Source organism: Odocoileus virginianus, chromosome 10, assembly GCF_023699985.2.
Source record: "Odocoileus virginianus isolate 20LAN1187 ecotype Illinois chromosome 10, Ovbor_1.2, whole genome shotgun sequence".
Classification (NCBI taxonomy): Eukaryota; Metazoa; Chordata; class Mammalia; order Artiodactyla; family Cervidae; genus Odocoileus; species Odocoileus virginianus.
In genome coordinates, this window is record NC_069683.1 from 39,845,512 (window position 1) to 39,869,864 (window position 24,353).

The window sequence follows — 24,353 nt, forward strand, 5'->3', positions numbered from 1 at the left end:
ATGTCAGACATTGGATGAAGCCTGACACATGGATTATTTTATTGAATCTTTGAAACAACTCCTTGTGCTTAGAAACTATGAATTTTCTCATCTTTTACATGTGGAAACCAGGGCAGTATAACTGCATATCTTTTGTTCTTATCTACAACCTTAATCAAGTGGATGGGAAAGATAGGAAGGAAGGGAAGATGGTAAGAAGAGACAAGGGGAAGAGGGAGGAAGGGAGGAAATATTTATTAAATGCCTAACACATGTATAACGGAGAAGGCAATGGCACCCTGCTCCAGTACTCTTGCCTGGAAAATCCCAGGAGCCTGGTAGGCTGCAGTCCATGGGGTTGCTGCCAGTCAGACACGACTGAGCAACTTCACTTTCACTTTTCACCTTCATGCATTGCAGGAGGAAATGGCAACCCACTCCAGGATTCTTGCCTGGAGAATCCCAGGGATGGGGGATCCTGGTGGGCTGCCGTCTATGGGGTCGCACAGAGTTGGACACGACTGAAGCGACTTAGCAGCATCAGCAGCAGCAACACATATATAAGGTATTTGCTAGGAGACTGAATATTGTATCATTTAATAATCAAGTCCTAACATTTTTACATTAGAGAAAAGTGAGATTCTGAGATGTAACAACTTAGTAAGCCAGGATTGAACCCTGGTTGCCTTCCTACTATACAAGTCCAACACTGTGCTTTGTAAATAGTAAGTACATAAAATGAAATGGAACTGGAAAAAAGTGTGTTCAAGGGATAAAGAAGAATGAAGTGTCAGTCACAACACTCAAACGAAGGCAAAGAAAGCTAGGTAAAAATGAATGGATCTAAAAGATAAATGACAAGGTCTGTTAAGAAACAGCCTGCAAAATTACTGTAGTTCTCAAACATTCTTGAGTATGTCTCAAGCTTTTATGAGGACCTGTAAGAGAACACCCATGTTTTGTCTGAGAAACTGCTGTTACTTATATAGTAGAAATACTGGGGATCTTGTAACATATTTTTCTTTTTTGTTTGGTTATCAAGATGTTCACAGTCAAGTCTGTGGCCCATCTCTAGCAATTATGTAAATATGCATGACAAGAATTTTTGTGTACTTACCTTATCCCAGCTTTATCTTATTTACCTTATTTTCCTATACTTAACTTTTCTTTCCCACTTTCTCCTCCCTATTTAGTTTTTATCTTGTTTTATTATATGTCTTACTGCAAACCACCCAAAATTGTTTTTGCATTAAGATAAGTTATAAATATAAGTAAGAGAATTTTACTAACTTTTTGCTCCTTAATTCAGATAGAATAAAACCAGTAATCATATCTAACTGTATACAATGTTTGATTAGTGAAGGCTATTCTTCAAGTTAAGGGCAATACATTTAAAACATAGACTATACATACATATAGTCCATGATCTAGAATAATATGTATTCAAAGCATTCTCCTGGCAGTCTCAAAGACCCTTTTAGAGGGTCCACTAGACCAAAACTAGTTTCATAATAATACTAAGGCATTATTTGTCCTTTTCATTCCTATTCTTTCATGACTGTACAATGGAATTTCTCTGAAATTACACAGCTTTGTGATAAAGCAACAGACTGAATGCAGAAGCAGAAATAAGAATCAAGTTGTCTACTATTCAGCCAGACATTAGAGACATTTGCAAAAAGCTAAAACAAAGCCATCTTCCAAGTTTTTATTTTGAAGAATATACTTAGTACTAAAAATGTTATTTACATTAACATCTAATGGGTTTATTGTGATTTTTAAATGAATAAATATTTTAATTTTTCAGTTTAAATATCATATATGATAAACGTGTGTGTGTACGTGTGTAAAGGAATCCTAGGACGGAAAAAGTTGAGACTAGCTTATCTAGAAGGATTAAGAGAGTAGATCTAGAATTAAGGGTTAGAAAGTACATAGGAGAGTGGGAGGTTAGGTCTATAAAATTGTTATTACTGGTAAATTTGTTCCAAACTTCTAAAACATCCAAACAACTCTTTATGCAAAGTTAACTGTGATGTGTCAAATTTTAACCCTTTCACTGGGAGATCCTTTAACTGGACATGACCTTTTGATTTAAAATATTTGTTGTAAACAAAAGTCTTATATTTGCTCCTTTCCCCACTCCATCCCTAAAAAGTATCTTGAACCTTTTAAACCTAGATAAATTCTCACCATCCTTTGCATTTAACCTGTATAGAAGAAAAGAGCCAAACAAGTTTGTTTTTGTTTTTTATGAATTGGGTCTTAAACTAGTAGCTAGGCAACCAATCAAGCAGCCCTGACAACAGAAATAAAAGGAACTTAATGATAGCATTCAGCCGGGAGTCTATATCCAACACTGTTTAGTTGGTCAGTGTTACTGGTTCAAATGTAAAATCTAACACTAATAAAAGTTACATTTTTTTCCTAATGTATGGCAATTTTGATCTGTGTATGCTGTTTTAGAAAAATACTATCACAACTATAAATATAGTTACTCCTTTCAAAGAAATATGCATGAAGCATATATATCTAGGTAGACTTCTTTATCTCATGATTTTAGCATCACTTCATTAAAATCGATGCTTGAAACTCAGATCTATGTCTCGTTTTCGATTTTAACTAAAATTGCCCTGTCAGTCTCACAGAGCTGTGGGGAACAAATGAGACGACAGAGAGAGGTAATGAAGGAGCAAAGTGATCTAGAGCTGGTGTTAGGTCCCTAATCTGCAAAACAAGGACAGGATTATCTATATCCCTGAATTTGGAAAGGTTCTAGAGAGATAACATATGTGATAATATTTCTGTAACAGAAACACTACAAAAATGCTTCTTGTTACAATGTTAAAAGTAGTGTATAAAATTTTTTTTAAAACCAACTATTGCTCTGCTTTGCAAAAGAGGATGTTATAATTAGAATTTGTCCCCTTCCTGTAAAATCTCTATTATGCCCACAATACTCCTAATTCAAGTTATCAATGTTTTGGGAATGAGTTGATATTGGAAAAAGCACAACTGAACATGCTCATAAAAATTACCATCCTGATTAATCAATGCTATACACTCCTTGAAGAAAACAAAACCTCACTAGTCTGTGTGCTATATAAGAAACTCATTCATTCCAAACACACTTTGCTAAATAATTTGCTCACAGTTCCCTTACACTTATTGTTGTACGGCTACATTGATCATCCATCTGAACTTATCCTGTCATGCAACAATGAATATCTGAATCAACTGTGTAAATAACAAGGAGCTGTGGCAACTGACAATGTGAAGCGGAAGCAACTGACAATGTGAAGTATGTTTTTCATTTCCAATAAAAGGGGGCAGTATTACATCAGTGTAATACGATGGTTTTGCAAAGTATGGGTACGGAGCAAGAATCTACACTTGTGAATAAATGAACAATTGTGTTTTTTAACAAAAAGGAACAGGTTTACAATGTACCTTAGTGACTGGACTGTTTCTCTATTTACTTGATTGAAAAAATATCATTTTGGCATGAGAAATACATATAGTTATCGAGAATCAGGTTAAGTATTCTCAAAAATTATGGATTGAAATTTTGATTTTCCAGAAATTATTAAAGTATATATTAAATTAATGGGAACAAAAGTCCCTAGCACACTGATATTATAAAATTTGAACATTACCATGTTGGCTATGAGCAGATCCTATAGCAAATAACTAGAGTATACAAGTTACTTTAAGAATTAAAAAGAAAAAGGCATATCTTGAGTTTGTAAGAAGGTGCCTGTCAGCTTCTAACTACCCTTCTACTCTATCTTAAGAAATTTTGGCTTTACGGAGCAGTAGGTTAACCCCTTCACCTTTGGAGAGTCTCAAAGAGTGAAAATTTAATAGAATTAACAACAGGTTTGACAACCTGTCTGAGGTCTTACAGTGAAAAAGGACCTAATATTAACAGAGCATCTCTCATGTCAGATATGTGCTCTACATATATTTTCCCTCAAAACAAGCCTTCAAGGAAAGGATAATTATCTCCATTTTATAGGTATGTTCATTGAGACCCACAGACGTTAAGTAACTTACTCAAATAACACAGAAAACCACACAGGCTGCTTCCAAGATTAATCCTAGAAACAGATTCCAAAGCCCATGCTCTTTCCAATACACCATGCACTCTCTAATTCTACTACTGCTTCTGGACTAGCCACCTCTTCTGTTTCTTTGTCTATACTAGCATCATTAAATCCTCTGCTTTCTGACTGATATGTTTCCAGAGCCAGAACCAGTGGACATCATTGTGGGGAAGAATGCCTTATCGAAATAGAAGGTGAAACATATACAGAAAGCAGGGGGCTCAATGCCTTTCTGCTCCACTGTTTTTGTTATTTTTACCCCATCTTATTCCATCAAAGGTTTTAGATTGCAAATGTAAAAAATACTTTGGTAAGCAATAGCTTAAATATCTTATAGAAAATAAGTAAACAAATCTGGTACTTTTCTGAAAATAGAAATATCATTGATGAAGAACTAGGCAAGCTGAGATTTAATTCCTGCTCTGACACAAATTCCCTATGTGACCAAGCATAAGTCATATACTTTCTTTAGGTCTCAGTCTTCCTGTCTGTGAATAGAAGATATTGAACCAGATCAAATGTTATGTTCCCTCCAGTTCTTTTACTGTATAGTTTTAATCCCACCAATATACTTCAGAGGCAGACAAAGTGTGATAATAGTGTTCATGGTAGCTCATTTTGACATGCGATGAGGTCAAGAATTTTTCTTAAGAGATTCTCAGAAGATGAAGGGAACAGCAGTTCAGGCCACATGTGTATAGATGTGCAATTGGCCCATTTAGGGTAACTCTGAATCAATCTACTGGCTCCTGAAGGTTATTAAGATAACCGAAATAACCAGATATCTAAGTTACATCATACCTATGTAGGAATGTACTCTAACCAATCACCGAGTCAGCATTCAAACACTAGGGAAGTCAGAAAAGTTACAAAATGCACTTTTTAACACTAAGAAGGCCCACCCTACCTTGCATCTTCTAGCCAGATGTCCTTAGCTTAGCTCTAAAGACATTTAGAAGTAGCCTATTTAGAATTCTGCAGTGTATTGTCATGACTAAAATACTATCTGAGAAATATCAAAAAAAGGAAATTTAGTAAGTTCACCTGTAATATGATCAAATTGCCGTGGCACTGTCATAGGTTGTTCTTGCTGCAGAAAGTTAAAACCAGGGAAGAAACTTAGACTTCTGCTGGCAAGACACTCATGATCCACGCACAGCAGCTATTTTGAAATGATGGAGCATGAAAGCTCCTAAGGCGCCGTTACAGTCTATTGTCCCCACAATCTATATATTTAACAGACCCTAAATATCTTGTGACACAGTCAACCAGAACAACTCCATTGGTGCCGTTCTGGTTGATCAAGTTAACAATGTTTCATTTCAAAGTGTCAATATAGGAGTTTACCCAGTAAAGTGAAATATATCATAGGTCAACATGTATCGTATATGTAATTCTGTATGTATTATAAGGGTTTCCCAGATGGCTCAGTGGTGAAGAATCTGCCTGCCAATGCAACAGATGTGCATTCAATATCTGGTCAGGAAGATCCCCTGGGGAAGGAAATGGAAACTCATTCCAGTATTTTGCCTGGAAAATTCCATGGACAGAGGAGCCTGGTGGTCTACAGTCCATGGGATCGCAAAGAGTCAGACTGGACTGAGCAACTAACACTTACTTTCAGGGCTTCCCTGGTATCTCAGCAGTTAAAGAATCTGCCTGCAATGCAGGAGACTGAGGTTTGATCCCTGGTTGGGAAGATGCCCTGGAGAAGGAAATGGCAACCCACTCCACTATTCTTTCCTGGGAAATCCCATGGACAGAGGACCCTGGTGGGCTACAGTCTATGGGGTAACAAAAGAGCCAGACATGACTTAGCAACTAAACAACAAAAACAACAAATCTCTGTATCTGTGAAGTAAATGTTCCCCTCAGTTATGAAACACACAAAACATGTTCTATATACCTCTGATGTTAGTAAATATCACAAAAACAACTCTACGAAGGAAACTGTGATGTACTGCCCAGATTCCCCTTCAGGACTGATTTGTTTCCTCACCTGTAGGGAATGTTTTGCTCACCCTCAGCTGTTGGCCCTCTTCAGTATCGCCTCAAGTAGAGTCACACCTCACCCAAGGTTAAGTCCCTTTCCCAGGGCAGCCCTCATCTAATGACTGGTTCACACAAATGTATGAAAGCTCACTCCTTCCATCCAACTTGAGACAATTCTGAACGGACATGGCAGCCTCAAAGCTTCATATGAGGTTGGCTAAGGCCCTGGATGAGACTGCATCACAGTCCAATTCGCTTTCATCCTTTCCCTTCCACTGGTGGCAATCAGAAAGAGGACCCCCTACCCCCATAAACCTGCTTGCTAATCTCCATCTCAGGCTTCCCCGGTGGCTCATCAGGAAAGAATCCACCTGTGATGCAGAAGACGCAGGAGACCCGGGTTCAATCCCTGGGTGGGGAAGATCCCCTGGAGGAGGGCCCGGCAACCCAGTCCAGTACTTTTGCCTGGAGAATCCCCAAGGACAGAGAAGCCTGGCAGGTTCCAGTCCATAGGGTTGCAAAGAGTCAGACACAACTGAAGTGACTGAGCATGTACGAGTACACAGTCTTCATCTCACAGTCTGCTTCTCAGGGAACTCAAATCTGTGACATGCTCATTTTTAAACAATGTCCAGATATGAGTGTGATGAGGTGTGCTTTATAAATTACAAGGTGTTGTGATAGAAATACTGAGCAATTCTCTAAAACTGTACTATGGTTTACAAGAATAAAGTCACAAATCTAATTTATGAATCTTTACATTTAAGGAAACTGAGATAATTCCAAAGATGACAATTTTAAAGAGCATTAAACTGAATTTGTCACAATCTATTTTACTAATCTGATTGTACGTTATATATTTATCTTGTTTGATTTCAGAAGAAAATATGATTCTCAGAAGAAAAAGTAGTATTGTGTGAAACCTCATAAAATTAAGATGGATATTTTGATTATAAGAGAGCCAAGTCTACCATAACAGGAGTCCTTTAATATCATTCTTAATTTACTCTTCTGCAGGTAATGAACCTAACAAGAATAGATACTGCATCTAGAAACTAGACACAGCCAGTGCTTAGTTGCTCAGTCGTGTCCAAATCTTTGAGACCCCATGGACTTTAGCCTACCAGGCTCCTCTGTCCATGGGGATTCTCCAGGCAAGAATGCTGGAGTGAGTTGTCATGCCCTCCTCCAGGGGATCTTCCCGACCCAGGGATCGAACCCAGGTCTCCTGCATTGCAGGCGGATTCTTTACCATCTTAGCCACCAGGGAAGCCAGACAAAGCCTACACATCCACAAATATACATTCAAAACAGTGACATTAATTGCAAGAGAGATAATGTAAAGGAGAGCTTATGAACACAACAGCCTTGAGCATAATGGACTTTCTCAGCAACCCGAATTCAACCCCTAGAAGGTCATCTACTGAGACAACAACTCCCTTCAACTGGGAAACCAGGGTTTTCTGATCCTGTAGAAGCCATTTTGCCACTGAACTCCAGGAGCTCAATTACATTGTGTGACATATTTTAGGACAAGTTGAGATTTATTATTTTTCAATCTTAACCTAATTTCTCATCTCTCTCTGGTGGCTTCCAACACAAAATAAGGTGTTATTATTTCAGAGCCTCAGACTTTTTTCCTCCATATGAATTAAGAAAAGTCAATGAGAAATACTTAAAATTAACCCAGAATATTTGAAGTTAGTAGAGTCTTAAGCTTGAACTTGAATAGATGATATAAATTCAACAATATAGGGTCACTGTGTCAGACAAACAAAGTCATTGCTGGAAGGAAGGGATGTCCAGTGCCAATTTACTACTTAGGTTTAGTGCAAACATTTCTGGATGTCACTATTCTAAGCCTGCTTAATGTGACAGAGGGGCTTCCCTGAAAGGCAGAGTTGCTGTAACAATACTGAATTTATTTCTTCTTTTCCCCCCAACCTAAATGATGTACACACATCTGCTTTAAATATTCTCTATGTTAATATTCCAAACAAAAATTCTACTTTTTAATTAGAAATATTTTTCAAAGAAAGATTCTATTCATAACATTAATCAAAGGCAAATGATTCTCTATAATTTAAAAACAAATGTGATTATTGAAAGGGCTTCCCACGTGGCTCAGTAGTGGGAACCTACCTGCCAATGCAGGAGGCACAACAGGTTCAATCCCTGGGGCAGGAAGATCCCCTGGAGGGGGAAATGGTAACCCACTCCAGTATTTTTGCAGGGATAATCCCACAGACAGAGAAGGGCTACAGTCCATGGGGTCACAGAGAGTCGGACACAACTGAGCTTGACTAAGCACACACACACATGTCATTCTTTAAATAATATGTTTTTTTGTGGAATAAAATTTCTGAAATGTATTAATTCTAAATATATTTATTTAGTCCAGTGATATTTCAAGTAGGGGTAATTTTGTCCTCCCTCCCCCAATAGGGGACATTTAGCAATGTCTAGAGACATTTCTGGTTGTCACAAAAGGAGGGGTGCTACTGGCATCTAAAGAGTAGAGGCCAGAATTAGCCACCCATGACAAAGAATTCTCCAGCCAAAAATGTCAATAACGCTGAGGCTGAGGTACCACGATCTAACTTAATAAATCTAAAGTTTCCATAGCTTTGTGTATCAACTCAGTTAGGAAGTTTAACTATGTAAGTTTGTCAACATGCCATCATCTGAAACATCTAACTCTGCTTTCTTCTGCTGACCCTTCCATTATTGTTATGAGGAACTCATATCTGTGGCAAAATAGCTCATTTGTTCTATATATTCAAAGATCACCCATAATTTAGCCTAAAAGGTATGGGAAACATAGGAAAGTACCCACTCTGTACCTGAGGCTTTGCTAGGTATATTCATATACATTTTATTCTATTGTAACCCAGATTACTACCCTCACATTACAGATGGAGAACTTGAGATTCAGAGAAGTTATTCAACTTACCAAATATCACACAGCTGGCAAGTGACAACTCAGTGCCTACCACTCCAAGTGAGAATACATATGTTTAAACTCATTAATACTTTCCTGCATATGCAAAGAAAACTTCTGAATCACCAAAGGTAGTTAATGCGTTGTGAAGGGTAATTAGCTTTTGATCATACAACTGTATTATTAGAAATTTTGGTAACTATATATTACTTTCATTTGAAAACCAATACATTTTAAAAGAAATAAATCACTGACATCCTTCTCATACTAATTTTAGGATTCACCCTTGACAAAATTGTAAAGTAGGAGATGTTCTCTGCTGCATGTATCCATTCTCTTGCTTTTACCCCAATTTCCTACTCAGTAGCCCTATGTCTCCTGAGAGACATGTATGCAGGTCAAGAAGCAACAGTTAGAACCAGACATGCAACTGGTTCAAAATTGGGAAAGGAATATGACAAGGCTCCATATTGTCACACTGTTTATTTAACTTATACACAGAGTACATCATGTAAAACACCAGGATGGATGAATCACAAGCTGGAATCCAGATTGCTGGGAGAAATATCAACAGCCTCAGAGAGGCAGATGATACCACTCTACTGCCAGAAAGTGAAGAGGAACTAAAGAGCCTCTTGATGAGGGTGAAAGAGGAGAGTGAAAAAGCTGACTTAAAACTCAACATTCAAAAAGCTAAGATCATGACATCCAGTCCCGTCACTTCATGACAAATAAATGGGGAAAAAGTAGAAGCAGTGACAGATCTTATTTTCTTGGGCTCCAAAATCACTGTAGATGGTGACTGCAGCCATGAAATTAAAAGATGCTTGCTCCTTGGAAGAAAAGCTATGACAAACCTAGACAGTGTATTAAAGAGCAGAGGCAACACTCTGCTGACAAAGGTCCATATAGTCAAAGCTATGATTTTTCCAGTAGTCATGTACAGATGTGAGAGTTGGACTGTGAAGAAGGCTGAGCACTGAAGAATCGATGCCTTTGAACTGTGGTGCTGGAGAAGACTCTTGAGAGTCCCCTGGACAGCAAGGAGTTCAAACTAGTCAATCCTAAAAGAGGGCTTCCCTTGTAGCTCAGTTGGTAAAGACTCTGCCTGCAATGCAGGAGACCTGGGTTCAGTTCCTGGGTCAGGAAGATCCCCTAGAGAAGGAAATGGCAACCCATTCCAGTATTCTTGCCTGGAGAATCCCATGGACAGAGGAGCCTAGCAGGCCATACTCCATGGGGTCACAAGAGTGGACATGACTTAGTGACTAAGCTACGATGAATCCTAAAGGAAATCAAACCTAAATTTTCATTGAAAGGACTGATGGTGAAGCTGAAGCTCCAATACTTTGGCCACCTGATGTAAAGGGCTGACTCAGTGGAAAAGACCCTGGTGCTGGGAAAGATCGAGGGCAGGGGGAGAAGGGGGCGAGAGAGGATAAGATTGTTGGATGGCATCATTAACACAACAGATATGATATAGTGGATATGAGTATAACCAGACATAGAATATAGAGCAGACATAGAGTTTGAGCAACATGGAGATGGAGCAAACTCCAAACAAACTCCAAAAAAAGTATGCTCGAACTCCAGGAGATAGTGAAGGAGAGGGAAGCCTGGCATGCTGCAATCCATGGGTTCGCAAAGAGTTGGACACAACTTAGTGACAGAACAACAACAATCCCTATGCATAGCAGGTCCCAAGTGTATAAAAGTTTATGGCTTATCCAATACCAAAAGGCCCACCATTCCCCCAGATAGTTTCTCTCTTACTTTACGTGAACGTCCTGCTAAAAGGATCAATCAAGGTAGGGGAGGGGGAGTTAAGTCATTATTAATTTAATGTATGAAATTAATATATTTATGTAATCTCTTTTTCCATCTGTAGGAAACTGGGTCTTTGCAGATATAATCAACTTAAAGTCACACTGGATTAGGGTGGACCCTAAATTCAATAAGTGATGTTCTTTTTAAGAAGAAGAAGATTTGGAGACATGGAGACATACACAGAGGGAAGACAGCCATATGAAGAGGGAGGCAGAAACTGGGGTGATGCAGATACAGGGTAAGCAATGGCTAGGATCACTAATTCATCAAGTAATCAGCATTTTCCACCCATTGTATGACAATAACCTTTCAATTGGTCTGCCTGTTTCCTTTCTTAGCCTCCTGCAGTCTGCTCTCACACATTTGGCAAAAAGACCCTTTTTATATGTAAATCAGATCATGTCAATGCCCTGGACAAAACTAATGTAGGAATTCTCATCAGATTCAGAGTGAAACACACATAGTCCTTCCAAGGCCTACAGGTCTACCACACTCTGCCCCAGGCTATCGCTTCCCTTTAGGTCTCACTGCTCTGCCTTTCCTCAAGTTGCTCTTGCTAAGTTGGCCTTCTTGTTGCTGGTCCTACACTCTAAAGGCCTCTAAGCCTATTATTCCCACTGCCTGGATGCTCTTCATGTGGCCTGCACAGGGCTTCCTTCACTCTCTCTATTACGTGACACCTCCTCAGAGTCCTTACCAGCCTAGCTAAAGGAACAATCCTGTAACTGTATTTCCTTAACTTGCTTCTATTTCATCTCCTCACGTTACCAACATTATTCATTATGTATTTGTTTATTTTTCTTCGTCTGTGTTCCCCTATCAGAATGTAAGCTCTATGAGAACAAGATTTGTCTCATTTGTTCACTGTTGTATCTCCAGTGCCTAGAACAGTGTCTATTACACAATAAGCACTTGAGAAATAATCTGATGAATCAAAAAACTAAATGAATGCATTTTGTAAGTTGCTCCATTTTCTGTTTTGCTCAGGCTAATAGGAAACTTAGTAATTAATTCAGTGATGAGCCATAATAATGTATTAGCCTTTATTGTGAGTATATATGCTTTTTAAAAATATTCTGATAGTCTGTAACCTCATATACCTCCTTATTATAAGATATTTCTAAACCTTTTGGAATGGGACAGAAAAACATCAATGGCAGGGATTTGGGGTGACTGCCAAATCCCTGGTTGGTTGGGTACCTGAGAGGCAACCCACACTAAGAGGGAAGAGGTATATTCGTTAATCAGCAGTAATGCTTAAACATAATGCAAGACAGTCCTCAAGCTAGAAGCCCAAATCTTTGGCTGCAGGTTGATGCTTTGGAACCTGGAAAGAGCCAGATAAAAATGAGTCAATGGGTCTAGCAGAGCCAGTGAAGGAGAGAAGCAAGTTTTACCTTTTCATTCCTACAGTTGTTCAGCCCCATATTATTCAGGGTGGACAGCTTCCCATCAACACCATGTGGCTGTTGCTGTTGTTGCTCCCGCTGGATCTGTTCTCGCATCTTCCGAGCCTCCTGAATAGCTTTCATCACTGTATCCTGATCCCCAAACAGGGCAGGAGAGTTGAGACTGGACAGGATATCTGCATACACAGGATGTATTATTAGAGGGTTGTAAGGTTAGATGCTTAAAAAATACAACTACTGTCCACTCCCCTGTAGAACACCACATTCTCTGAGCAAGGAAGGGACTCATTTGCTATTAAGAAAAATGCAATAGACCACAGAAATCCAGGGTAACTGAGATGGGCTGGGTTTTTGTTTTTAGTTCTTGGAGGATACCCTAGCATTTCCGTTTATCTGGGCTCTGTTAAGCTGCTTCCTCACAAATGAAGGTTCCTAGATTCCTATATATGTATACACACACACACACACACACACACACACACACACCTTTTCTGGCTGTATCTAACAATTAGTGGGAGAGTAGTTGGGATGAAAGTGGTAGGAAGGGGCACAGAGACATCTGTGCAGGCTGCCCATTATATTTAGTGTGCTAATGCAGGAAAGTTGTTTTTGGCCCAGTCACAAAAAATCTGTGAGGCTATGCACATCCTTTAGCGTTATCTCTATCTGTGTGTTCATGTATCCACTGCAGAAAAGAGAGGGTAGGAAGGAATACACCACACTCTCTGTTCCCCAGTCACTGGCTGGTTAATGAAGCATTCCACTCATGCTGCCTCAGTTACTTACCAAGAGAATGACAACCCATTTCCTACCCACAACCTGAACACCCACTGCTCTCAGTTCCCTGTCTTCTTGATAGTGAGGCTGTGTGTGTGGGAATGGAATTTATATAAGGATGAAGCTTAAAATAAAGTGGAAATATTTGCTTTCATTATATTCCATGCAGCACAGAAGGACAAAATTCAAAATTAAACTAAATTTCCTCTATATCTTGCATTTTATTGTAGGTTAAAATCAATACTTTAGATTAACTTTTCCAATTTTAGACAAAAAGAAGGCAACTGACTGATAGATTTCAGCTGCTGTGGTAAAGTTTAATGTGATCAGCTTGTGTGTTTCCTGGTATGAGCATTTCATAGCACATGTGTGTGTATGTGTGTGTATCTGTGTATGTGCACACACCTCACAGATGGGACAGAGAAAACCAGATTATGATCAAGCTCACATCTATGTGTGTGCAGTACATGTGCTTATGCACTCGAGTTTAGAAAATATTCCCAACGCTACCTATGGAAAAATTTTAGAAAGTTAAACAGCCACTTTTTAGGAAATAGAAAACCTGTATCTTTAGCTCTGAAGCTTTTATGATTAAAAAAGAAAATCCATCCAGTATTGTGTGGACAAGGGTGCTATCATTTCAGCTCATTTCTAGCTAATGATCTAAGGAATACATTCTGCTAAGATATAAACTCCAAAAGAGCAAGGGCCTGTGATACAGTCCTTTTTGTCCCTCACTATGCTAAGTACAGAAAACAAATGCTTTCCAAATGAAATTTAGAAGTGGTTTATAGGAGGACCATTTCAAGATCAAGCCTATTATTTATCCTCATGTTGGCTTTTTTTCCCCTCATTTCACAACTTTCAATAATCTAGTGATCATATTCACATGCTGGGAATGATTCATTTCTCTTTCCCACAGCGATCCCACTGACTTGGAGAGAAAAATCTCTGGGCCCCTAAAAGAGTGTCCTGACTCAAAAAGAGGAGAGACTGCTGGATAGATCCTAATGTCCCCAGTTTCAATGAGGAAGATTTACATCTCATCATCAGAAGAGTCACTTAAGATCCAGCATTGTTCAGCAAACATTCCAACTATGAGTTTACAAAAGGAGCACTGAGTTATACGTGAGAAGATCTGGATTTTAGTTTTGACTGCTAATTAATAGCTACATGGCTGTGGATGGGTCATTTTATTTGTAAGATGACAGTTTATTATACAAGAATTACAATAATATGCTACCTAACTCATAAGATGATAGTGAAAAATCAAATGAGATAAGATAAACAAAATGTTTGGTTAAACTGTAAATGGCTACATTTATGCATTATTTTATTTATTGCTGTAAGCAAATCAGGCTATAGGATTAAATAAAACATGGAAGGTAATACAGTAAAGAAATGCTGGTTCTAGTCCCAGATCCCTTTGAACTTCTGTGTCTTTATTGGAAAATTAAGAAACTTAAAGAGCATGGTAATAATAATGTTCATATTTATTTGGCTCTGCCACTTTCACAATTACTGTTTCATTCCACATATATTTGTAAATGTGTTGGTATTTGGCAGTCCAGTCTTTTTGGTTGCATGCCTTCTGGGTTCCAGATACCATGTTAGAGACTTTAGACACATATATTTCTGTCTTAATTCTCATACCAACCTATAAGCTAGGAAATAATATTTCCTTTCCAGAGATTAGAAAACTGAGTTTAAAAATATTAAATAATTTTCACAGGGTCATACAGCCAATAAGTAAAGGCTCTTTCTCAGTTCAAGGCTTCCTGATGCCAGATCCCATTTTTCCCCTATACTTCTCACACCTGGGTATGACTATCCCTAGAGACAACTGGCAGTGTATCAGAGAATGTAAGAACACCGAGGATCACTATGACATATCTAGTAAGATATCAACTTTATTTTATATGATGTCACTTAAGTGTCAGTCATATTTGCTTCAATGAAAAACTGATATGGGATAAGGTATAAAAATCACATTTTATAAAGAAAACATAAAATTTCAAAAAAATGTGGACTTTTGGCAGGCAGCTTTTAGGCCAGGTTCCTTTAGGCCCTTGGAGAGTTCATGGTCACTCTTACTCTGCCTAGAGTCGCTTCAGTGGCAAAGCACTGACTCAACACAGAAATTTTTAAATCTCTGGTTGCTGGATCTAACTCATCATCATTGGGAGAATGCATCCCAACAGGATTTGTATTCTAACCTTTCCTGAAAGTTCTAGTCACCCAAGACACCACACTGGGTTATGTTTCAGTAGAAAAGAATTTACTTTTACATTATTTACTTTCAGGTTTTAACTTTTTCTTGGACTAAAGAATACTTTGAAACAAGAATCAGTCATCATTAAACGCATTTTGCTTTCTTTTACCTAATTCATAAGTCTCTTCCTGGTGTTGACCTTTCCATTTACCTAAAGAGGATCCTCTTCCCAAACTTCCTCCAATGGGGCTGGGGATGCTGCTTTTGTTAGGCAGATTGACAGGGCTGGTTTTGCTGGCTGGGAAGAGGCTCTGGGTGGGAGACGTTGGGGACTTCACAGGCTCAGCTGTCTTGGGTCGGGATGAGAGATTCAGCGGTTGTGCCGCTGCTTCATCCTACAAGTTTAACATAAATAATCATTAAAAAAAAAGACAAATGAAGCACATTATCACTTAGTAAGCCACAGTTATTTTACACCTCAGAGACAATGCCACATTCTCCACAATAATAACAAAAGAAGCTAATTATCTACCTCCTTGAAGATTCATCGGAAGGAAACCTCATTAATTTCCCTGTGTTATGCTTCTATTTACATTAACTGTGTAGTTGGATCATTCTTTTTGCCAAATTAAAATCTGAATTAGCTCACATTACAGCTTAATTTCCTAATGTGTTTTCAGGGATCCAAATTAACCTAGGGCATTTACAAAGAATTATTTAAAATTTCAGCAGCTCTGTAGTGCTTTTGTGTTATTCTCTCTGAAAAGTTCCTGGAACTATAAATGGGCTCTGCCGCTAATTTTTTAATATATATTTTAAATCAAACAATTGCAAGTACTTTAAAAATGGAAACACTGTAAGCCTTCTTCTGCTCTCCTGGGCCTTTGCCCAGGGAGCCGCATGCCACAGCATGGCTTCTATGTGGCTTTCTGGGTGTGGGCACCCTTCATGGTCTATATTCTGGTCTCTATTCATGTTTAAAATTAATTTTTGCAAAGAACAAACACACATTATAATTATGTTTTACATACCATGCTATATGCAATTTATTTTTCATGTCTAAAGTGATGTCTCTTTATATTCTTTGCTACATATATTTACAGAATGTCTATTTTAAGATGCCTATTCTGTACTGAGCACAGTATTCAAATATCTGGCTTGTGACTCTAGTTTTACCAGGAGCTTGAAAGCTAAGCTCCTTACCTTTATTTTGTTTCATTTATTCTGCCATGTAACACCCTTAACAACACTTCCATCATTCTAGAAATTTAATTGTAATATGAACATACTCATTTAAATGCTAGGTTTTTAAGATCTGCAGTATTGTGTTTAAAATAAAATTTCCAGCAAATGTTAACTCCTCTTTTGCTTCTGAGGAGGCAGAGGACTTGCTTTTCATGTCATTGTTTAAAACGCACAGTAGAACCTGGAAACTGAACTTTCTCCCCTATGGCAAACACGTTATTTCTCTGGGACTCCATATCTTCATCTATAGAAAAGAAGGCCTGATTCTAGCTGATCTCTAAGGTCTCTTCCAGCACTAACAGTCATTGTTTAAGGGGGAACAAATAGGGATGCCAGAAAATAGTAATCAGGAGGGAGGATTAGAAAGAGAAAATGAAAATAACATGCACGGAAGAGCCATTATGACTAACATTGTGCTAGATATTTTCAAGTATATTAGTTGATTTAACTACCGATGAGACTGGGCAGTAGTATTCTACATTTACAAAGAAAGAAGCAGTCAAAGTGATAAAATGACTGTCCAAAGCCATACATGGAAGGACAGAATTTGAATTATAGCTTATTAGGCTCCAAATCCCAGGCACTTTTTTTTTTTTTTACTGAATTATCAGATAAAATAAGTCATTTGATAGTGTCGTGATACCCTAGCTTTATTTTGTTGTTTTGTTTGTTTGTTTGTCTTGGTAGGAAATAAATAATGTGGCACATCTACGGTGCAATGTACTTTTATCTCTATCTAGATATATGATAGGTTCTCAGGAAATATAGTTGCATCCCTCACAAATGGTGCTTAATTAAAGTTTGCCTGCCTTTGCTCTGAATTCAGAGGAATATTTAGACTAGTTAATTCCTTTATTCATTTCTCAATAACAGTGATTTCTAAGTTAGGTATTTAGTTGGTTTTCTCTACATTTCTTTTACTTCACCAAGTTTCTTGTGATCCCTTAGTTCAGAGTCTTCTTCAAATTTAGAAAGTTTTCAGCCATTATTTTTCAAAATATATTTTCTGTCCCTTCCTTCTCCTTCTGGGGCTCTATTTGTACATATTAGGCCATTTGATGTTCTACAGTACTGATAGTCTTTTTTTCTATGTATTTCATTTTGGACAGTTTCATTGTTATGTCATCAAGCTCACTAGTCTTTTCTTCTGTAATATCTAATCTGTTGCTATTCCAAATCAATATCAGTCCAGTGTACTTTTCATCTCAAACACTGTATTTTTCATCTCTAGGCATTCATTATGAATTTTCTATGTCCTACCTTCTAAAGTTCATGTTTCTTGCCTATATGGAGTTTATAATATCAGTTTTATTCAGTTTTGAATATAGCAAACTTCAGAGACATTATGGGTTTGGTTTCAGACCACTGCAGTAAATCAAATAACCCAATAAAGTAAATCACATGAATTTTTGGTTTCCCAGTGCATATAAAAGTTATGTTTATACAATACAGTAGTCTATTAAATGTGCAACGGCATTATATCTAAAAAACAATGTATACGCCTAATTAAAAATAATTTATTGCTAAAAAAAATTGCTAACCATCATCTGACTATGCAGGATTGTCACAAACTTTCAATTTGTAAAAAAGTACAATAGCTATGAAGCACAATAAAATGAAGCTCAATAAAAAAGTATGAATGTATATTCTAATTTATTATTTAGTCTTACAATTCAATAATTTCCATTTCTACCAACAATGCCACTGAGCATGGGAAGCACTGATTAACTCCCAATCAGATCAATTCTTTTCCACCACGGCAGGCCTGCTGTTCATCCTCACAGCTTGTTCTGGCCCAACAGACATTTTGTAGATGAAGAGAAGCAGATATGCTTACTTCTTCACTTGGTCTAGTTGAAAGTGTCATTTAAGAAACTGTCTTATCTAGCAATTCCATCACCTGTGTTATTTTGAGGTTTATCTCTAATGATTGATTTATTCTCTTCATTACTGTTCATATTTTCTTGCAAGCCTGATAAGTATTGAATAGATGCTCCACATTGAGATTTTTACAGTGTTGGATATCAGTTTTGCATGTTACATTAAATATTTGTGGACTTTGTTCTAAGACACGGAAAGCCTTACCAAGCTTGCTTTGAAACTGCGTTAGGCAGGTATAGGGATAATTTGGCCCTACTAGTTAAGTAATACCCTGCTAGGTGCCCATGTGTCAAGAGATCTTTCCAATCTGGCCAACGGGAGTACAAATCATTCTCAGTTCTTCACGAATGTTGTAATGGTGTTGCCTGCTACATCCTGCTTTCCCCTTGGCCTCAGACAGTTTCCTCACATGCGTATATTGCGCAATACTCAGCTAAATACAGGGAAACCATCTGGGGATCTCCTGTGCTCTCTCTCTATACAGTTCTCTCCTCTGGCACTCTATCTCACAAATTCCATCTACCTTGGCATCTTGAAACTCTAAGTCTTGTCTCTCTACTCAGGAAGTCTGTCAAGCAGCATGTGGGTAACCCCCACACACACCACACTATTGCCTGGAAGCTCTCTCAAGGCAGTAAGCTGGAACAACTCTGGTGCTTGCCTCACTCGTTTCTCTTCTATCAGAGGTCACTCTCCTGTACTCCTACTGGAAACGTCTGAAACCACTGGTTTATATTTTGTCTTGAGTTCTACTCCTTTAAGTTGGGAGAGTAAACAGAATCCTGTTCCTCCATCATGGTTCAGAATGGAAAATTTCTTGGTTTCTTTTAGAATCTCTCTTGGTATACAACCAGATATTTCAATCACAACCACTTTACCACCTACCAGCATCAGATTACCATCAACATCATTGCTATACTAACATTTATGAAATATTTACTATATGCTAGAGGATGTATTGTCTCACTGAAGACCCATAATAATATTAATCTTCAATTTGCAGAGGCAAAAACTGATGCTAAAAGAAGTTAAGTAACTTGCTCAAGGTGACACAGCTAGTAAAAGTCAGTCATAGAACTGACATTTGAACAGAAACATCCTAACTACTGATGTTGACAACTCTAACAAATAAAAATTCTTCAGGGAAAAAAGGAACAGAAGACCATCTATTTTTACTTTTATTACCTTCAGCTAACAATGCCCTAGGTTACTTAGTCATGGTATATACAGAGGGAAAGAATGACTTTAGACAGAAACATGAGATATTTTAGTGACCATAATTCTTTCAATTAGCAAAGCATAAGATTATTTTTAGAACTTCTACAATAATAGGTTGGAGCTATTTTAAAAATTTAAAATATTTGCCTTATGTCTTGGTCTATATAGTTTTACTCACACATACAATAAACAATCTAATAGGTATGATAAATGTTTCCTTTGTTATTAACATAAAGTAGAGTCAAGTTAAATTATATAGAGAGCTCCCTAAGAATTTGTATGTGGTCAAGTGAGTAATAAAATTCAGTTGGCCCACAAAGCTGGAATGGTAAAAGAAGATATAAACTTGAATCTAACCAGGGAACATTTTACTCATCCAGTAAAGGCTTGGTTTGGTGCAATTCCATTTGGCCAACTCACTTGTAAAATGACTTTTTCATGTTAAAATATTTAATACTCAATACCTCAAGTCACTGATGTTTGATATGCTTATACTCCAACAACTATAGTTAAACAAAGTGCTTTGGTTTGAATTGTAGTGTTCTCTTACTCACAAAAAGAAACTCTTGGAACACAAAATAGTCTGTTTCCATAAGTTAATGCTATCTTATTAAATGTAAACCTCCTATTGTCATATCTCAATATTTCTAACCACAAAGCATAAATGTTCATCTACTTCTTTGGAGAATCTAAAGGCATGGGGAACATTAAATTAATTCCTTTAGACGGGCACAGACAGAACTATCCCTCCTAATTATGTTTACATTTTTTTTAATCTTTAGTGTTTGGGATCCATATTTTTAATGGCTTTCCTAAAATCTCAAAATCCCTATCTACAAATTTTAGAAAATAAAACAATTTCAGTAATTTTGTGGATTTCAATGCTGTTTCGTTGGCCTTAGATATTTCCCATGTAATGAAGTAATATGGCAAGATTTCTCCAAAGGCAGTACTTTGGACACATACAGTAATACATCTGTGCTTAGTGTATCCTTCAAAGTAAGTAAGTCAATGATATAAAAGAATTGTTTCTTTGAACTTTCTGAATTTTTTTATTCAATATAGGAAGCAAAAACAATCATAAAAACCTGTCAGTACCAGTTGCAGCACAAAGTTAGCCTGGATCATCAGTTCCCCTCTGTCACCAACTACGTCCTGGCTAGCCCATTTTAAGACACTGAAAATCAGTGCGGAAAGGATCTATTAATGTTTCAGTCATAATTGGGTGATCCTATTTATCCTATCACAACTATACATGGCATCAAAGCATAATTAGATTATGACACCACCCTCATTCCTCAAAGCCCACATTTATAACTATTGTTTGAGGGAGAGAGACCTTTACCATCAAACCATATAAAGGTTCTCTTTTTTCCTTGTCAATCTAAAGTTTTGAGATCTTCCTCCTCTAGCACTATAAGTAGGCTCCCCACCTGTTTAAAGTTAGAGAGAAGTGTCACAAGACTATGACAAAGACTGGTAATAAAACCATGGCCATACATGCCAATGAACATTAAAAAATAAAAGCTAGAATCCAAAAGGGAAAAACTCTTGAGAAGTAACTTTGCAGATTTAGGTAAAGATCTCACAATATGGCACTATTGTTATCAAAAGGGAAACACCTGTTTCTCAGTGCTCAATCATGAAATTTACCATAAAGAGGAACATTTTGGGGTTCCTTTATGTTGCTTTGCTTCCTGCTGTTTATGCCCAGCACAGCCTGGTTCACTACCTTTCTTGTGAAGCTATTTTCCAAACTGTTTCCATAATCCTGCAAAGCAAATACCTTAACTTGAGTTACAGGGCTGGTCCCTCTCTTTTCATTTTTTATCCCAGTAGGTGAGACTGCCCCTGCTGCGTTTGGTGGCTGTGGAGTTGATGGCATCTTTGCTCCAGGTGACACCTGCATGCTGGCCAGCTGAGCGGCATAGAGCTGCTGCAAAACAGGGAAGACAAAAATCATCTTTTTAAATGCAGTTGAAACAGAGCTTCCAAAACAACTTACCGTATTGTTAGATAACTATTTCTCTGACAGCTTTGAAATTTCTCTTTCACTATTTTTAAAGAAGAAGATAAAAAGGAATAAATAGTATAACAGAAAGAAAGAGCAGTGATATGGGAGCCATTACTCTGTTCCTGGTCTTTCTAAAAATAAGTTTAGGACCCTAAACAAAAGATTGACTTGCTCTGGAACTTAGTTTCTTCAATCATACAGAAAGGAATTTGACTAAATGGTCTCAAATATTCTTTCGAGTACTTAAAATCATGATAAAGTGCATTAAATGTTGTTATGGCCATTCCTGTAATTTTAATATTCATGAACTAAGAAATTGATCTAAACTTTCCTAGGCACTTCTGGAAGAACACTGTTCTAATTCAGTACTGACTAACTTCTCTAGGGATGCTGAGCCCTCTGGGTATTGAGAGTGCTGCCCTCAAGATCCCTAAGGCCCAGTAGCAGTCCCTCCTTCCTCTATGTGGCATATAGCATAATCCTAAAGAGAATATAGGCAGATTTGTGGAGGGAAAAAAGTCAAGCTTCTTTTTCCTAGCACAGGATGTGAAATCCTTAACTGTAGATTTATTAGCTTTGGGGTGAAATTGGTGATAAATAAATGTGTTAATCTGTTATGGTTAACCAGAATTCAGATACCTCAATTTTAACACAATTTCATGCTTGAAAATGCCATTCAAATATTTTCTTTTCTTCTTATCATCAAGATTAAGCCATTACCTTGATAGTCATATTTTTATCATAATAAATAGAAAGCTTCCTAGTTCATCAACCACAGAGAAAACAGCTCAAACTTTGCCATATTAGTAGAGGAGAAAAAACAGGTGGTTTGTATGTAATTTCCAGCATTACTATCATTCAGATGGACAAATAAAAAAAATTACAGTAATCAAAAACAGACCTTTCAGCACATGTAATTAAATGAAAGCTTAATAAAGAATAATTTGCAAGAGCCAGATGTGCTTATGTCATGATTGTTGCTTTCTTTGGAACAATTTCTCTAATATAACAAGCCTCTAAAGAAATTAAAGTTTCATAATTCTGTATGTGCAATGACTCAGTGGCAAGAAAAATTCACAAGTAATAGCCAGTCAAACTGCTAGAACTTCAGGGAGAAAAAGGACTGTCTTGTTTCCTTTTTATTCTGTTACACTCTTTGCTTTTAAAATTCAGCCAGGTGTCTTCAAAAGGGGCGGGGGTGGGGGCGGGATGGAGTTGGTGTGAAGCCAGTGAGGAAACATTCTATACTGAAAGGAGTGGAGACAGTTGAGAGTTGGAAAAGTAATGACTATATGCTGATAAATGGTAGCTGGTATCATCACCAGTATGCCTTACTATTGAGTATTAAAGAATCAGGAAATCTTAGACAGGCAAAAGTCCTTAGAAATCATTTATGCCTTCATTTTAGCTCCTGATTCACAAGATCAGAAGAAAGTCAATTTTACTCAATCTCGAGTCCTTCAGGGAACTTCAACAAGTGAAGAAAAGCTGAAAAACAAATCATTGGACATAAATCTAAACAAATCTATTTTTTTTTAAGTTGATTAAATTCAGAAATCCTTCAAAATAATTGAACATTATAGTTGCTTTTTAGAAATAGAGTAGTGTTAATTGCTTCCTCTAAAGCTTTGACAATCATTTATTTTCTATTTCTTTCTTAGGATTGTACTTAAGAAAGACAAGATTCTTTAAGAATTATGATTTCTTGGAGTTCCTTGGGTGTTGTGGTTACTGATACATTAGATACAGGAAGAAGTATAGCCATAGTTTATAAAACTTACAGAGCTGGGTAAACTGGACAGTAAAATATTAGGTAAGATTTAGTAGAATGAGCCTTGCAATAGAAATCAGAAATTAAAGTTCATCGTAAAGATAGAAAGTGCTCATGGAAATAAATATTTTCACATTCTAACAAAATATTTTAGATATAAGTATAGAGCTTTTCAGATTGAGGACTTTAGATCTGACTTGGATAAAAGAATGTCATTCATTGAACAGGCATAGGTTTACAGAATAATTTCACAAATAGCTCACCTTCTAAGCAAACATTAATTGAATATGTTCTATATGTCAGGCTTTGTATTAGGAGCTGTGAAAGTAGTTCAGTCGTGTCCAACTATTTGTGACTCTATGGACTACACAGTCCATGGAATTCTCTAGGCTAGATACTGGAGTGGGTAGCCTTTCTCTTCTCCAGGGGATCTTCCCAACCCAAGGATCAAACTCAGGTTTACCACATTGCAGGCAGATTCTTTACCAACTGAGCTATCAGGGACGCCCAGGCTGGAGAAGGGAAGATCTGCTGGAGAAGGGAAAAAGCTACCCACTCCAGGATTCTGGCCTGGAGAACTAGTCCATGCGGTTGCAAAGAGTCAGACAGGACTGAGTGACTTTCACTTTCATTAGGAGCTGAGGAGGCTTCAAAGTCTTGGAATAAGCTTATGGCTCTGGAGGGGATGTAAGATAAAGATCCTTAGCATTTAATTTGTACCTTTCCTGCAATTCTTATCACTTTTTTAAAACCTTGTGCATAGATATGCACAGGTTTCCCTGGTGGCTCAGTGGTAAAGAACTCACCTGCTAATGCAGGACAAGAGGGTTTGATCCCTGGATTGGGAAGATCACTTGGAGAAGGAAATGGCAACCCATTCCATTATTCTTGCCTGGGACATCCCATGGACAGAGGAGCCTGGTGGGTTACAGTCCATGAGGTTGCTAAAATGTTGTCACGACTTTAGTGACTAAATAACAT

At 37.5% G+C, this 24,353-nt stretch overlaps 1 protein-coding gene across 22 annotated transcripts in view; it reads right to left on the bottom strand.

Moving 5' to 3' along the window:
* The window catches only part of SOX6 (SRY-box transcription factor 6), a 765,792-nt gene that overhangs the window by 72,691 nt on the left and 668,748 nt on the right, over nucleotides 1-24,353 (bottom strand). For 16 of the 22 annotated variants that reach the window (XM_070473416.1, XM_020904495.2, XM_020904527.2 and 13 more), the window contains 3 exons: nucleotides 21,374-21,523; nucleotides 15,413-15,638; nucleotides 12,243-12,430 (listed from right to left, as the gene is read on the bottom strand). In XM_070473416.1, coding sequence (XP_070329517.1) covers nucleotides 12,243-12,430; nucleotides 15,413-15,638; nucleotides 21,374-21,523 — 564 coding nt within the window. The remainder of the gene's footprint in view (nucleotides 1-12,242; nucleotides 12,431-15,412; nucleotides 15,639-21,373; nucleotides 21,524-24,353) is intronic. The other 6 variants (XM_070473423.1, XM_070473414.1, XM_070473413.1 and 3 more) reach the window with 2 other exon arrangements.